The 16,968-nt window shown below is 31.2% G+C and overlaps 1 protein-coding gene across 1 annotated transcript; it reads left to right on the top strand.

The window, feature by feature from the left end:
* The first annotated feature begins 1,917 nt into the window (after positions 1-1,917).
* LOC136852808 (piggyBac transposable element-derived protein 3-like) lies at positions 1,918-2,340 on the top strand. The gene has a single exon (XM_067127708.1). It carries the CDS (start codon positions 1,918-1,920, stop codon positions 2,338-2,340), a length of 423 nt encoding a protein of 140 aa, XP_066983809.1.
* Positions 2,341-16,968: the final 14,628 nt, after the last annotated feature.

Here is a 16,968-nt window from a genome sequence, read left to right as displayed (position 1 = left end):
TACTGCTCTCATTCTTGTTTTGTCCTTTTGTAATAATACAGCCTTCTTGGTAGTGATGCATCACACAGGCTAAGTAAAGTCCTTCAGAAATCTGGGTAGACTAGTACGGGATTCCTGGTCATTTTACTCTTTGAGTGTTTGAAAGCTGTCTCTTGTTCTTTATTCCATTCATATTTGACATCTTTCTTTGTTAATTCTGTTAATGGTTTGGCTATTGTATAAAGCCTTTAATGAAAGGTCTATAATACCTACCATTCCACAGGAATCTTCTCAATGCTTTCAAATTGGTAGGAGCTGGATATTCAACTATTGCTTTTATCTTGCCTGCTTGCATTCATGAACCATCTTCACTAATTACATGTCTAAGTATTTCAAAGATTTCATTAAAAAATTGACATTTCTTTAATTTGATTTTAATCCTGCTCTTCTTAATCTTTCCAAGACTATTTCTAATGTTTTGAGGTGACAAATCTTTGCTAAAAATGATCGAGTTTTCCCCAACTTCCTGACTCAGCAATGACCCAATAGACAACATTTCATTCGAATTATCCTTCTGATAATATAATATATATATATATATATATATATATATATATATATATATATATATATATATATATATATATATATATATATATATATATATATATATATATATATATATATATATATATATATATATATATATATATATATATATATATATATATATATATATATATATATATATATATATATATATATATATATATATATATATATACATATATATATATATATATATATATATATATATATATATATATATATATATATATATATATATATATATATATATATATATATATATATATATATGAATGTATGTATTACTCTACCTTATATTGCCAAATAATTATTTAGTCGCTAACTAACAATGCCTTATTTGATATTTACTCATGTATTCAGTAATAAATGCTAAAGATCACAATATTTTTTTTTTTTTCACAGACAATGGATGCACCCTCGTTTTATGGGCATCGCAAAGTGACCAAAGTAACTACAATGCAAGATGCACTAGATATAGCCGAGTCTTCCAATAACAGTGAAAGTCGTGGTACTGCCTCCAGCTGCGGGGGATTCTGGTGATCAAGACAGTGACATTGAGGATCTTGTAGATGACCCAGAGGAACAACATGAACCAGCAGGACAAATAGAAATTGAAGAAGAAATTGAAAGTGACACTGATGAATGTGAAGAATCGGTTACGGGAAAACAAAGAGGAAAACTACCTAAGTGGAAAAAGAATTGTGCATTTGATAAGACTCTTACCAGATTTGCTACAACTAGATGATTCTTCACCATACACAATTTCGAGACAGGTATTTTCAGACGAGATAGTAACTTACATTACAGACCAAACTAAACTCTTTGCAAATAGTGATCACAACAATCCTAATTTTGACGTCTCAGAAAAAAAGTTAGAAACCTCCTGGGTATATTGTTATTGTCAGGCTACCTTTAAAACAAGCTACCTGAGCAGCAGCATTACTGGTCAACACAGCCAGATTTGGGGGTACCTTTGGTGTCCAATACAAAGAGTAAAAACAGGTTTCTGAAATAAAGACATACATGCATTTTGCAGACAACCAGCACCGTGAGCAAGGAAATAAGATGAGCAAGATTTCACCAATATATAACATGCTAAATGATCGACTGGTTCAGTCTGGTGTATTTCACCAATTTCTTAGTGTTGATGAATCAATGGTTCCGTATTATGGTCGCCACAGTGCCAAAATGTTTACAAGAGGAAAGCCAATTCGTTTGGGTACAAGATTTGAGTCTCTGTGGAAATGATTGTTATCCATGCCATTTGAAATTATATCAAGGAAAGGGAGAAGGAAGGAATCAGCCACTTGAAGGAGTGTTATTACAAAAATGGTTGTGATTTCATCACGCTCAAATATTGAAAATCACCAACTTTACTTCGATAACTTTTTTACAAGTTACGATTTATTGGTAGAGCTGGCTGAATCTAATGCTAGGGCAACTGGGACAATTAGAGAAAATCGCAGTGCTGGATCAGCAAAAGCCTTGTCGACCACAAAAGAACTGCAAAAGATGGAGAGGGGTACATTTGATCATCGCAGTGATGGAAAAGTCTATGTTGCAAAATGGAATGACAATGCTGCTGTGGGCATTGAAAGTAATTGGGAAACTCATGATCCTGTCCACACTGTGAACAGGCGAGTGAAAGGTGGAGTAAAAGATGTTTCACAGCCGCACCTCATCAGTTCATACAACAAAGGAATAGGTGGTGTTGATCTATGGACCGACTTTCTGCTTTATATCGCCCAATGATTAGAGGGAAAAAATGGTACTGGCCCTTATTTCTGAATGTAGTAAATGTAGCTGTAATTGCTGCTTGGAGGGTGCATTGCAAAATTGAGAAGAATTACTTGCCCCACTTAGATTTTAGAAGGCAAATAACAGTGTCTCTAATAAAATCTGAAGGCACAGTAAGGCAGGTACCACGACCCAGGTATCCCACTGGTGCAAACGCTCTTCCAGTTGGCATTCTCTATGATGGAGTAAATCACATTCTGACATCAACAACCCAAGGAAGATGCAAAATTTGCAAGAAAAATACAAAAAATACGTGTCAAAAATGTAATGTACGTTTGCATGCCGAAAGGGGAAAGAAATGCTTTGAGAATTTTCATAAGGTAGGAAAAGATTGAAAATTCGCATTAGGCTTAGAAGTTATAAAAGGAATTCATTGTCTAATATAATGTAATGTAAAGATATCTCATTTATTTCCTTTTCATTTGGTTTTGCATATGAATTTACATGGGACACCACCAATGTACCAAACTTCTGTATATTTTGTAGTTCAATAAAATTATCTGTGAATTACATTCGATTATCATTAACCATCCAATGTTCCTTAAATGGAACATGCTGTAATTCCTTTGTCAAAACAGATAGGGTTCTGAAATTTTGTGTGGATCTTAGTTATCATAATGACATAAAAATATGCAAAAATAGAGATTTCATGAAAATTAGTATGGCCGGTAGGATATTAAATTGCCAATCATCGGCGGTTCCCCTGTTCATAGCATGACTCCATTGTTTGTTTACATGCCCACCTTCTTCTTCTGCTTTTATGTTGTTTTCTTTTAGTGTGTTTTCCTCTTTCACTCTGAGAGGCGCGCCTTCTGCTCTCCCTTTCAAGTTCACTTTAAATTCTTTTTACATGCTTTTATTTAACTTGACTTCTGCGTCTGTCTGTCTGTCTATCCTAAAATTTTTTAACTAAATTTTTTACCTGTTCCTTTCGTCCGATGGCTACTTAATCCTGGTGCAATACAACCTTACAGGATCACTAGGTCAGTGGTGACCTCTAGTGACCCTACAGTGACCTCTCCCAGTATCTCAGGATTAGTAGGAAACTTTGGATTTTTCACAACTTCTTTGACTCGGTAGAATCTATCTTCCATATAACCCCTCCCCCTTCCCTCTTCCATCCCCCTCCCCCTTCCCCCTAACCCAGCACATGATCAAGTGTTAATTTAGCTGTGTCCTCCCCTCCACTTGCCTCTTCCCTCCCCCTCCCCTTCCCTCTTCCATCCCCTTACCCCACCCATCCCCTCCCCCTCCCCTCTCCCTACCCCTACCAAAGCACACATTCAAGTGTTAATATAGCCATGTCCCCCTCAACTCCCTCCCCTCCTACTCCCCTCCCCTTACTCTTCCTCTCCCCTTCCCTTTCCCTTCCATCCTCCCTTTCCCCCTTTTCCCCTTCCCCTCCCCCTCCCTCCCTCCCACTCCCCCCCTCCCATTTCCCTTCCCCTCATCCTCCTCCATCCTCTCCCCCTTCCCTCACCCTCCCCCATAAAAAAGTGTCGGTTTCATTTACTACAATCACAAAACTAAGAGGTATAAAATAAAAATATACACAAAATTAAACATGCTTTTATTAAAATGTAATAGAAAGTAAAAAAAATTATATTTTGAGACACCAGGACTTTCTATTTAATCATGTCTACAAAATATACAAATTCTAAACATGAAAGGAAATTCTACAAGAAATCAAAATATTCTTTCTTTTCTTGCAGCATTTCCTTCCATGTTTGGCGCCACGCTTTTATTTTAGTAGACATGATTATTTGTAAAAAAAAATTCCTGGTGTGTCTCAATATATTATTTTTTTTCCTGTTTAGTGCATTTTAATAAAAGCACGTTTAATTTTTTTTATTAAGTTCAGTTTTTTATTGAGTTCATTTCAAGTTTTCATTTATTAGTTTTTTCAAAGTGTAAATGTATTTGAGTGTGATTGATTATTTAACTTTAAGTGATTTTCCATCCGAAGTTTTCTTATGTTTTATGTATGTTTACTTTTAATTATGTACGCTGAATGCCCGCCTTTTTTTTCTTTACATTATAACTGTAGATGTCCTGATAATGCGACCACGGATCAAAAAACGCGTCGAAAATAAAGGTATGTACTGGATCTGTATGTGTTCCTGAGGCGTCCTGCCTGGCCAAAGAGCCCTTGCATATGTGGATTATTTATGTATATGTATATATATATATATATATATATATATATATATATATATATATATATATATATATATATATATATATATATATATATATATATATATATAATTTTAAAGAAATACAGATGTCTATATGATATGAATTTTTGTATGATTTAAGAGGTATTGTTTTGTTGTTACTTCCTTTTTTATGTTCTTTGTTATATGTTTGCATAGATTTTAGTCTTTCTCTTCTTACCTTGGTTTCTTTCGAGGTGTCCTTCAGATTTCTTTCATGGATGATGTGCTATCTTTGTATATTTATTCCTTTTAAGTATTGATATCTCTCAGAAAGGCGTATAGAGATGAGATCAGTAATTTCTTCACTTTAATTAGTATTTAGTATTATAAAGATCAGTACAAAATTAACAAGTTACAATGATAGAAACGAATCACTCTTGAATCAGTCTATACGGGGAACATGTGGAAGTGAGGGAGACGTACTTCCCCTGAAGGACACAGTTCTGACTCTTCTCCCCTCATAGCTCTCTAACTCGTCGAACCCTCAGAAAAACTTGCTATCTGGAATCTCCACCTCCTTCTAGCCTTATTGGAAGGATTAATCAGCAAGGCCTCCCCTTCAAGTAGCAGATTGGAAGGATTGTAGTAGGTGTGATTCAAATCTCTCCTTAGAGGACTTGATAGGAGGTGATCTTAGGAGGGTGTATGAAAGACCCCTCCCACACATAATTGATTGGAGGCTGAAGAAGTACATCACTTGGGCCAACCCCTGAAATTCCTGGAACTTCCACGAAAACACCTTCCTGAGAAGGCGGGGCTATAGAATCAGCTGTTGTAAGCATTTAGACTGTGCTGACTCATGTTTTGGTTAGCTTCAATTACGAGGCCATTATTTCCCACTTTTACAACTGTTTTTATGGCTCCAACACAATATACTGCAATGTAAACATCCCGCGTATTGATAACATGACACAACGGCATTTGGGCGTTATCACTGTGTTCCTTGCCTCTCTCTTTATTCTTATTTTTCTCCTTCTCTCTCCTAACTTTTTCTTTCTATCTCTCTCTCTCTCTCTCTCTCTCTCTTCTTTCTTTATCTAATTTCCCTATCTATTCTACACCACAACATCACTCGGTCACGCCACCTCACACTGCCTTCAGTGTGACAAAAGAATATATTTCAATGGATGATTGCAAAATCACAAATAAAATAAAGTATTTATATGATTGCCCATCAAGTCAATTCTCAAAAAATATTTAAATTGCACAAACTGTGTCAGTGCACTAATGCAAAAAATCAATTAAGAATATATGGTAGAAAATTCACATATATTATATTATGAATCAAAAGAGATACATATACATACATACATATATATACACACACACACACACACACACACACACACACACACATATATATATATATATATATATATATATATATATATATATATATATATATATATATATATATATATATATATATATATATATATATATAATGAATTATTATACTGTAAAAATGGTTAATTGTTTTAACACACAATGCAAATAATAATACATAAAGAATTCAGTAGTAAATTTTGTCTATAAGATCATTTTACTCTTCATTGGCCCTTTTTATTTCTGTTATAATCTTCTCAACATTTGAAATTACCACACGTTTGACCAAAATTGCAAACACTATTATTACAATAATGATTATGACCAAATTGAACAGAGACAGAACTGGTGAAACATTTTCTTTGTAATAGAGAAATTCATCTACTAAAGCCAACTCATTTATTTGTTTTAACTCTAACTGAGACAGTTTAAATTCTTTAACTTCACTAGAGTAGTTCATGTATGGGTTATTTTTATGGATTGTGATTTCTGTGAAGACATGAGGTTCATAATATAATTTATTATGAATAACTAACTTGCAAGTCTTATCAAAAGCATGGACATTATTGAAATTAATTTCAGTACTTATATTATGGCAATTAATAGTTGCTGTTACTAAACTCAGTGAAAACACAAAAACTGACTGTTCTACTAAAATGGAAAGAAATCATGTTTGGATAATTGTGTACACAGTACTGTCTCTTGATTTCTGTTTTCAATTATTTCTTGAACACAAGGATAGGCATTAGTAGTTTCATACAGGTTGTCAAGGTTGCAAATATACTCTTTATCTTTCAAAAGTATACAATCTTTTAATTGAGCATCAGTAATAAATGACATCATTAGTCCATGTTCATCTAATGCAAAATTGATGTGGTTGACATTTGAGATAATTACGTTTTCCTTTATCAACATGGGAAAAGGATGTATGGACATCAGTACATCTGCCTCTTTTTGATTAAAAGGTAAAATTAGAAGGATCTTATTTTTAATTACCTTGGTGGTAATCAAATTATAATAGATCATTATATCCTTTACCATAGGGGTATAATGTCCTTCTACCAAAAAATCACTAATTATGCCCTCTAATTCTCTTGGGTTTATTAATGTTGGACTTAATATTCCTTTATAGGCTAACAAAATGGCATTTAATAGATCTTTATGGTCTTGCAATACAATTCTAACATTGTTCATAAATGTACTTAAATGTTGTTCATCTGTTATTATCTCAATCTCTTTGGTAATATTTGTGTTCACTTGATTAATAAATTCCTTTTTTTTTCAATTCATCACTGTTTAAGTTTTGAGAACTTATAATCTTATTTAACACAATGCCCCTTGTTGCTGCCCATTTCTCCAGTATGTCTATACGGGCACTTTCTTTTCTACATTAGAATCTGTCGCGACTCCAAACAATTGATTAAGTGCTGTTCCTATAAAAGGTAAGAGGATCGTTTGGATCTTGTATTTAACACACTTCCTATGTCATTATCTAGTTTTTCCAACAATGGTAAAACACTGTTATTTCACTTTTCCTAATTAATGATTTTAATTCCTTTGACATCTTTCAATGTCATTCCATTGATAAGCACTGATGTAATGTCAATACTCACTATGCCCAAGTCCTTTATTAATTTCACAGATCCTTTTTCTCTAGTAGTGCACCCTTCCGGATCACCACCTCAGATGACACATAAAGCAGTGTTATGATAACCAAGAAGAACTGCATGTTTGTATCTGTAAGAATAAGCCTTATCAGATATTCTGTATACATGAGGTATTTTAATGCCTACACATTGTTTATATCTAACAGTTCAACACTTTACATAAATTTATCTTTTTCTTAAGTTGTATTTGTTATTTATTGGTTCCTGTTTATCTTCTTTCAGTAATTCAACTATTCTCTTATTTGACAAAGAGTCTGTTTTTATTACCTTTACATGATTGGTATGAACAATTCTTTCTTTTAGATCAATCTCACTTATGATCTTTAGCTTATTTAACTTCAACACTTCTAATACTCTATAAGGGCCATTAAACTTTGAAGATACTTTTATATTAGGACCTTCTGGAACATGATTCTGAACATATACCTGAGCACCTACTACAATTTTTGGTTTAGCTGTATTTTTGTCATAGTATTTTGCTTGACACTCTGAGCTTCCTTAAGTCTAGTCCCTCATCTGTTTGATCGTTTCATATGTACGTCTAGTTTTCCAGGCAATATAGTCATCGTTGTTATAAGTATGTCGGGGGTGGTGTTGCATCATCTAGTAACGTATTTGGTAGTCTCTTCTCGTATCCGTATAACAAGTAGTGTGGTGATTCTCCTACTGTCTCATTTACAGTATTGTTTATAGTAAACTGTACGTCTTCCAAAGCTAAATCCCAGTCTTCTGTATTAGGTTTAACTAAAGTTTTCAGGATATCCTTTATCTTACGATTCGTTCTTTCTACTGCTCCATTTGAACTTGGTTTATATGCTGTGATTTGACATTTATTTATCTCATAAAATTCACATAATTTTCTTAAAAGTTCACTAGTAAATTCTGCTGCGTTATCAGAAAGAAGAACTTGGGGACATGAATGTCTCGTAATAATTCTAGATTTAAGAGCTTCTGCTACTGTAATTGCATCTCTATTTCTTACTGGTAAAATCTCTACATATCTTGTTAGATAGTCTAAAAAGACTGATATTTGTTTATTCCCTAACAGTTGTAGGAAATGGACCTAAAAAGTCCATAGATACGACTTGAAATGGATTCAACTCCGATGGGTATTTTTCAAGAGGAGCTTTTGGATTTACGTTACCTTTATTTCGATTACAAACTACACAATTTTGTACAAAGTTCTTGGCATCCTCACTACAATGGGGCCAAAAATAGTTTCTGGTTAGGATTCTAGTTGTCTTTTTGATTCCAGGATGTCCTGCTAACTTGTATGAGTGTGTTAGTTCTAAAACTTCTCTGATTAGTGTTTTTGGGATGTATAGTCGAGAATAACCATTCTTCTCTGTTGGTCTTTTATACAGTAATCCATTGATTAAAACAAAATCAGGTTTTAAAGATTCATCTGTCATTAGTTGTCCTATTATATGCCTGATTTCTGTATCCATTCCTTGTTGTATTTGTACTCTTTCCAAATCTAAATCTACCACCTGACAGCTAAAACAAAAGTATTAGTGGTAATACATTTCTCTGTTTCTTCTTGGGCTCTGGATAATGCATCTGCTAGTGTATTAAATTTTCCTGGATATATCTGAATTCTGGTGCAAATTCTAGTACACTAATGAACCATCTATTGAACTTTATGTTATTTGTAAAAGTTCTCTTCTTAAACAAATCACAAATTGGTTTGTGATCAGTTTTTACATTGACTTTATGTCCTAAAATTATGTGTCTAAATTTCCTTAGACCCCAGTATAATGCTAAACATTCTCTTTCTATTGTGCTATAATTTTTTCTCTGCCGCATTCAAAACTCTACTGGCATAATATACTGCTCTCATTCTTGTTTTGTCCTTTGTAATAATACAGCCCTAGCCTGGTACTTGATGCATCACAGGCTAAGTAAAAGTCTTGGAGAAATCTGGGTAGACTAGTACGGGATTTCTGGTCATTTTACTCTTTAGTGTTTGGAAAGCTGTCTCTTGTTCTTTATTCCATTCATATTTGACATCTTTCTTTGTTAATTCTGTTAATGGTTTGGCTATTGTAGCAAAGCCTTTAATGAAAGGTCTATAGTAGCCTACCATTCCTAGGAATCGTCTCAATGCTTTCAAATTGGTAGGAGCTGGATATTCAACTATTGCTTTTATCATGCCTGCTTGCATTGCAGACCATCTTCACTAATTACATGTCCTAAGTATTCCAAAGATTTCATTAAGAATTGACATTTCTTCAATTTGATTTTTAATCCTGCTCTTCTTAATCTTTCCAAGACTATTTCTAATGTTTTGAGGTGACTTTCTAAATCTTTGCTAAAAATGATAACATCATCTAAGTAAACTGCAACATTTTCTATATCCCCTAGTATTTGAAGCATTAATCTAACAAACGTTAAAGGAGCCGAAGTGAGTCCAAATGGCATGACTTCCATTGCAAGTGTTCTTGTGTGTGCTGAAGGCTGTGAATGGTTTCTGACTCTTCGTCTAAAGGTACTTGCCAGTATCCACTAAGTAAATCTAAAGATGAAAATATCCTTGCACATCCTAATTGAGCTAACATATCTTGAATCACTGGCATTGGCATTCTATGGGGATGGTGTTGGAATTTAACTTTCTATAGTCTATCACAAGTCTCCAATTTCCATATTTCTTTGGAACAAGTAGTAATGGAGAATTATATGGAGATTTAGAAGGAATGACTACCCCATCTTTTTCATTTCTTCTATCAAATTATCAACTATGGGTCTTTGGCTTATTGGTAATCTGTAATTAGAATAAAGAATGGTTTTGTTCCATCATCTAATACAATTTTATGTCTTAGACATTTTGTTCTACCTAATTTATCTCCTTCTATTGCTATTGCATCTCGGTATTTTTCTAATACTTGAATTAATCTATCTTTGTTTTCTGGAAAATCTGTTTTATTCACTTCTTTACTTAATTCAGATGTTTGACCAGTTACAGAGAAAAGTGCTTCTTCTTCTAATGTTAGTAATGGATTGTTAATAGGTATTCCTTTACAAAAGATAATGCCTGTATATAGTGTTAGTTTGTTATCTGAGTAGTTCTGGACATAAACTTCACAAGTATCACCCTTCATGTGGACTAAAGAATTATCCATTCTGACAAATTCTGGTAACTCTTCATTTAGTAAAATTTTTTTCTTTAACTACTATCTCTTCTTTTCCCCTTAGATGTATTTTTGTTAAACACTTTTGATGCAAAATTACCTGTCTGTTTTAGTATAAATTGTGCTTTATTATCATCAGCAGTGCTTACACAACATACTTCCTCATCTTTTGTTTCTGCAAAGTAACAATGTTCTGCATCTGTACTAGTTTTTTTCAGTTACTGCTATTATATCATTTATATCTACTTTATTTATTTTGTTTAACAACAGTACCTCATTTACTAATTTCCTTCATTATCATAGCTGATTACTTCATTGCTATAATGTTCTGTATTTATCTCTGCATAATTATCATCATAAATGTCTTGTTCCTTGTCATATTCAGAACATTTGGGATCATTTTTTATTTATTTCTGGGTCATTTCTTTTGTTGGAGGGTATAATTTCTGGATGTGCACATCTTAAATTTCTAGTCTGTAATTGTGAAATTCCTCCTTTCCATTACTATTCAATTTAAATTGATTGTTCTCTTGATGATAAGTTATTTTCTTTATGTCTTTCTCGCTTGTTGAAGTCGTCTCAGACAAATTGATCAGATTTGGGTGAAACTTTTCTTCTTCAAGCGTAAAGCATACGCTCTTTTTATCATCTTGTGTAAGGTTAAATCTTCCTTCTCGGCAATTCAGTATAATTCCACATTTCTTCATTAATTTATATGAGAACAACACCTGTGCGGGAAAGAACCTGTCTTCTAGTACTATAAAAATTTCAACAGTTTTATGTGACGAAAGGTCTATTTCTAAGTTCACATTGCCTAAACTTTTAATCTGTTTACTGCTACTCCTTTTATTATTTTGCTTTGACCCTGAATTAGCGTTTTCTTTAACGCCTAAGTAATTTGTTAATGTGTTTTATCAATTATGCTTACAGTACTACCTGAATCCATATGACAGTACATAATTTATTCTGTATTGGAATTTTAATAATAGGTAAATCCTTTCTGATTATTTCTTCTTCATCCATGGAAAATACAACTTATTTTTTACTTGCAATATGGATAGTGCGGATGAACCTTCACTTCTCCTTTTTATAATTCTTCTACTCTTAATTTATCTTCTTGAAGGGACTTTCTTTTTATATTCTGTGTAGGGATAAATTGCATTGATTTGAGGACTTATTTGATGTTGAGCGGTTACTACTTAATTCAACTATTTCATTATTTCCTTCTTGTGTTTTAAAACCAGCAATTCTTTGTTAAATGTCCTACTTTTCTTACAAACTGTGCAGATTCTAGGTTTTCTACACTCATTTGTAAAATGATTTGTATACCCGCAGTTTTTGCAGGCTGTCTTTGATCTCGCCCCTTGAGCGGAATAGTTCACTTGGGTTGAAGTGTTTGTGTTTGAGTTTTTCCATATCTATAAGGTTTGTGTGGTCCACTCTTTGTTAGATTGTTTCTTCCCTTGATCTGGATTCCATTTTCTTTTAGTATTTTGGGCATATTTCCTTTGGAAGGTATTTGGTCTATTTCCTACTTGTCTGAATTATCATAGAATTTATTATTCATTTTAAAATTAGGATTATTATTTCTGACTTTCCTTTCATTTTGTGCTTTGTTGTTCCACGAATTCCTTGGATAGATTTATCTCTTTCCTTTGATTTCTTCTCTCATTGTCTTCAATGTTTGAAGGCTTGTTTTCTGGGATCAAGTTTTATTTTTCTGAAAGCTTTCTTTTCCTCTTCTCCAAGAATATTATATATGGTTCCAAATGACACGTAATTTAATACATGCTGTAGCTCAACTAATTTCTTTTACTAGCCCCAAACTGATCCTTGTCTCCTATAGTAATACCTGTCTTCTAAATCTTCGCTTATTTTTCTATTGCATTCTCCATATTTATTTATAAATTAGGAATTGTTTTATATTGTGAGTTAAGAAATCTAGTTAGATTATATAAACCGTCAGTCTGATTTACTGGTTCCTAGAGTGATAAAACAAATTTCTTTAAACTCTACATAGTTATTAAGTTTGCTAAAACTTGTGGAATTAAAGTTTTATGTCGTTTGTCTCCATGTTCTGAGCTGACGAGCAACAAGGCTTCATTTATTTTAGCTCTTTGTCTGTTATTTCCCCTGAAATTATACGACTATATGCATCTGCTAGCCAATGATTTACAGTATTTATTTGAGTCTGCTTTTGTCAGATTGGAATCATCCACCTGTCTACAGAAGCGCTGTGGTGGTTGTTATGACAGCTGCCTGATTCATGTTATAAAATTGTAATGTTGAGTATTATTAGTATTATTAGTATTGTTTTTATTATTATTATTGCAAGTAGTATTAGAATGATTAACACTATTTTGGTTCTGGTTATTTGTGTTATTATTGTTAGTATTTTTGCATTACAGCGGAGTGGGAATTTAGTCTTGAAATTCGACTTTTCTAATTGTCGACGGTCTTAAATCGTAAGGTGAATGTCTAACAGTGTTCAGTAATTCCTCAAACACTCATTGCATGTCCCACACACAAAAAAATTATTCACTCAGAGTACATCAATCAAAAATTTTTTTCGTTATATTGTACCAAGATTAAATACAATTTGTCAAATTGTCACACAAAAAAATTAAATTCTCTATTGAGTTCAATGCACAATTAAAACCTTTTTCAATACATAAAATAAATTTATATGAAATTGGGCATCATATCATCAAAATTCATCATAAAAAGTACACAAAATTATATATATAACTTTTCAAATAATCATCACCAACCGAGTAAAAAAATAACTAATTCCTATCTAAATTATTTACTAAATAATTAATTATCATAGAGAGAGTAATGCTGGTATTTATGCAAAAATGAATTTTATTCAATAGAGAGAGTTTTCTTAAGTTTCAATCTTATAGCAAGATGCAAAAAAATATATAACTTCACTTATTTATTAAGAGAGAGAACGGACAGTAAATTCCTTTACTGTGTGGTGTTTGTTGATATCGTGATATCGCTAAATTTGTTCCTTTCGCGGTGAGTGCTCCTTTTCTCTGCGTTGTTTTTCGGAATCTTGTTGAAAGTTTGTGCGTTGTTTTTCTTCAATAACTCGATGCAATGTCGCAAACACTGGGCTTATTATCGCTGTCATTTCTCTTGCTCAATTTGTTGACGGTAACAGTTCAAAATGTTTTTGGCTTCGGGATTTTACTAAAACGGTTTTTATTCACACTCGACGTTCTTGTTTATTGCTATTCGCTGGAGTATTTTTATTTCTTCTGATATATTTTGTTCGTCGTCGTAAAAAAATCTAAGTTCATTTTGTAGAATTTCGTTTCGCTGTAACTTAAATAATTGCACTGATAATTTCATTAATGTTCGTTTGTTTCGTCTCGCCTTCTAGATCCAAATAAGCTGCCACCATTTGTTGTGTTGTTTTTTCCCTTTTTTGTTCTTTGTTATATATTGCATAGATTTTAGTCTTTTCTTCTTACCTTGGTTTCTTTCGAGGTGTCCTTCAGATTTTTATGGATGATGTGCTATCTTTGTATATTTATTTATTTTTAAATATTGATATCTCTCAGAAATTTTTTATAGAGATGAGATCGGTAATTTCTTCACTTTAATTAGTACTTAGTATTATAAAGATCATTTACAAAATTAACAAGTTACAATGATAGAAACGAATCACTCTTGAATCAGTCTATATGGGGGATTTAACGGAAGCGATTGGGGAGACGTACTTCCCTGAAGGACACAGTTCTGACTCTTCTCCCCTCGTCGGTCTTTTTTTTCGTTGAACCTCAGAAAACTTTTATCTGCAAATCTCCACCTCCTTCTAGCCTTATTGGAAGGATTAATCAGCAAGGCCTCCCCTTCATTTATTTGATTGGAAGGATTGTAGTGGGTGTGATTCAAATCTCTCCTTAGAGGACTTGATAGGAGGTGATCTTAGGTGGGTGTATTGAAAGACCCTCCCACACATAATTGATTGGAGGTTTTTTATTTTTATCACTTGGGCCAACCCCAAATTCTGGAACTTCCATGAAAACACCTTCCTGAGAAGGCGGGGCTATAGAATCAGCTGTTGTAAGCATTTAGACTGTGCTGACTCATGTTTTTGTTAGCTTTAATTGAGAGGCCATTATTTCCTTTTATTTACGACTGTTTTAATGGCTTAAACACGATATACTGCAATGTAAACATTTTTATTGATAATTGACACAACAGCATTTGGGCATTATCACTGTGTTCTTTGCCTCTTTTTATTCTTATTTCTCTCCTTCTCTCCTAACTTTTTCTTTATTTTTTATCTCTCTCTCTTTCTCTTTCTATTTAATTTCCTATCTATTCTACACCACAACAGTATAACACATTTTTATTAATTTATTTTTTATTTATTTATTTTTACATTTATTTATTTTTTTATTATGGATTTTTTTTCCTATTTATTTATAGGTAAAAATTTATTTATTTATTTATTTATTTTAATTTATTTAAATTTTATTTATTTATTTTTTTTATTTATTTTCATTTATTTATTTTTATTTATTTATTTATTTATTTATATTTATTTATTTATTTATATATTTATTTATATATATTTATTATTTATTTTTATTTATTTATTTATTTATTTATATTTATTTATTTTATTTATTTATATATATATATATATATATTATTTAGAATTTATTTATTTATTTTTATTTATTTATTTATTTTTATTTATTTATTTTATTTATTTATTTATTTTATTTATTATTTATTTTTATTTATTTATATATATATATTTATTTTTTTATTTATTTATTTTTATATTTTATTTATATTATTTATTTATTTATATATATTTATTTATTTATATTTTTATAATTTTATTTATTTATTTATTTTATTTATTTATTTATATTTATATTTTTTTTTTATATTTATTTATTTATATTTATTTATATATATATATATACTTATTTATTTTCTAAATTTGTTCTTTATTTTTTTCTTGTTCAATTATTTATTTTAAGTTTAAGAATTTTAATTTAAGATTTTTATTTATTTTCTTATGTACTTATTTTTTAATCCAAATTATGCTTATTTAGTTAATATACAGACCATTGTCATTTATTTGAAACAAAATTATTTATACACCAAAACTTTATTGGATGGGTTATGTTTGAAATTAATGAACAGGATTAATGCTTTTACGGCAGATTTTCCATTAACAATAAATGACCTCTTATTTGCATATATTGACTTAATGGAAAACGATTAAACAAATTCCACAGCTCACCGATTTATTTGTATTATTATTTTTTTTTTATGAAATAATTTTTCCCCTTTAGGCAACTGAATATTTTTCACTTTTTAAAAATTCAGTTACCATCAGACTCCTGTCAGCACCTTTAATTCGGAATATTTAAATTTTTTTCCTAAATCTGTACTCAAGGAAAAAATATTTGCAATTTTTTTTTATTTGATTGAAAAAGAAGAATTTTTATTTTCCCCTTAGTTGTGATATTTTTGATTTATATATTATTATTGAAGTATTAGACATTTCATTTTTTTAATAAGAGATACTTTAGTACAAAATATATTATGAACTGCAACTTTGTAATTCTATTGTCACTAAGTCATGCTTTGACTTTATATGAGTAACACAACATATCTACAACGTCGCTGGTTTATCGATCACTAAAATATCTATAAATGATCTAGTCTGCAATACATCATTTATTTTTGATAATATTATTTATTTCATTTTTTTTCACCAGAAATTTTTTTAGCTGAGAAATTTAAAACAGATCGTTGTGTGACTGGTATTGAGCTGAAGTGGGTTTTAATTCTATTTTTATTTATTAGAGGAGAAGAATTTGGTATTCCATACTGTTATTTATTATTATTTGCTTTTTGCAAGTAACCCAGGTAGATAAGACGCCAGATAATTTAATTAGCAAGACATTTTTTTAGTCGCTTATTCACGGATGAAACCAACGGTACGTTGAAATTTATTTATTTTCTTTATTTCTTTTTTTATTTAGTCACACCAGAATAAATTTAAATATTAGGCTTCAAAATCGCATCAGTATTTATTTATCACATAAATGAATAGAAAAAAGAAAGTAAATTATTTATTTGGCTTCGGAATAACACTTTTTAGCTCATAGAGGTTTATTTATTTGAAAAAGGAAGAACCTCATGATTAGGCATTTTTTTCGTGATTTATTTACTGACTCAACATTATAAAACAGAATGAAA

The sequence above is a fragment of the Macrobrachium rosenbergii genome, chromosome 26 (genome assembly GCF_040412425.1).
Source record: "Macrobrachium rosenbergii isolate ZJJX-2024 chromosome 26, ASM4041242v1, whole genome shotgun sequence".
NCBI classification, from domain to species: Eukaryota; Metazoa; Arthropoda; class Malacostraca; order Decapoda; family Palaemonidae; genus Macrobrachium; species Macrobrachium rosenbergii.
Note: the sequence above shows the minus strand (reverse complement) of the source record. Positions and strands in the feature narration are given on the sequence as shown.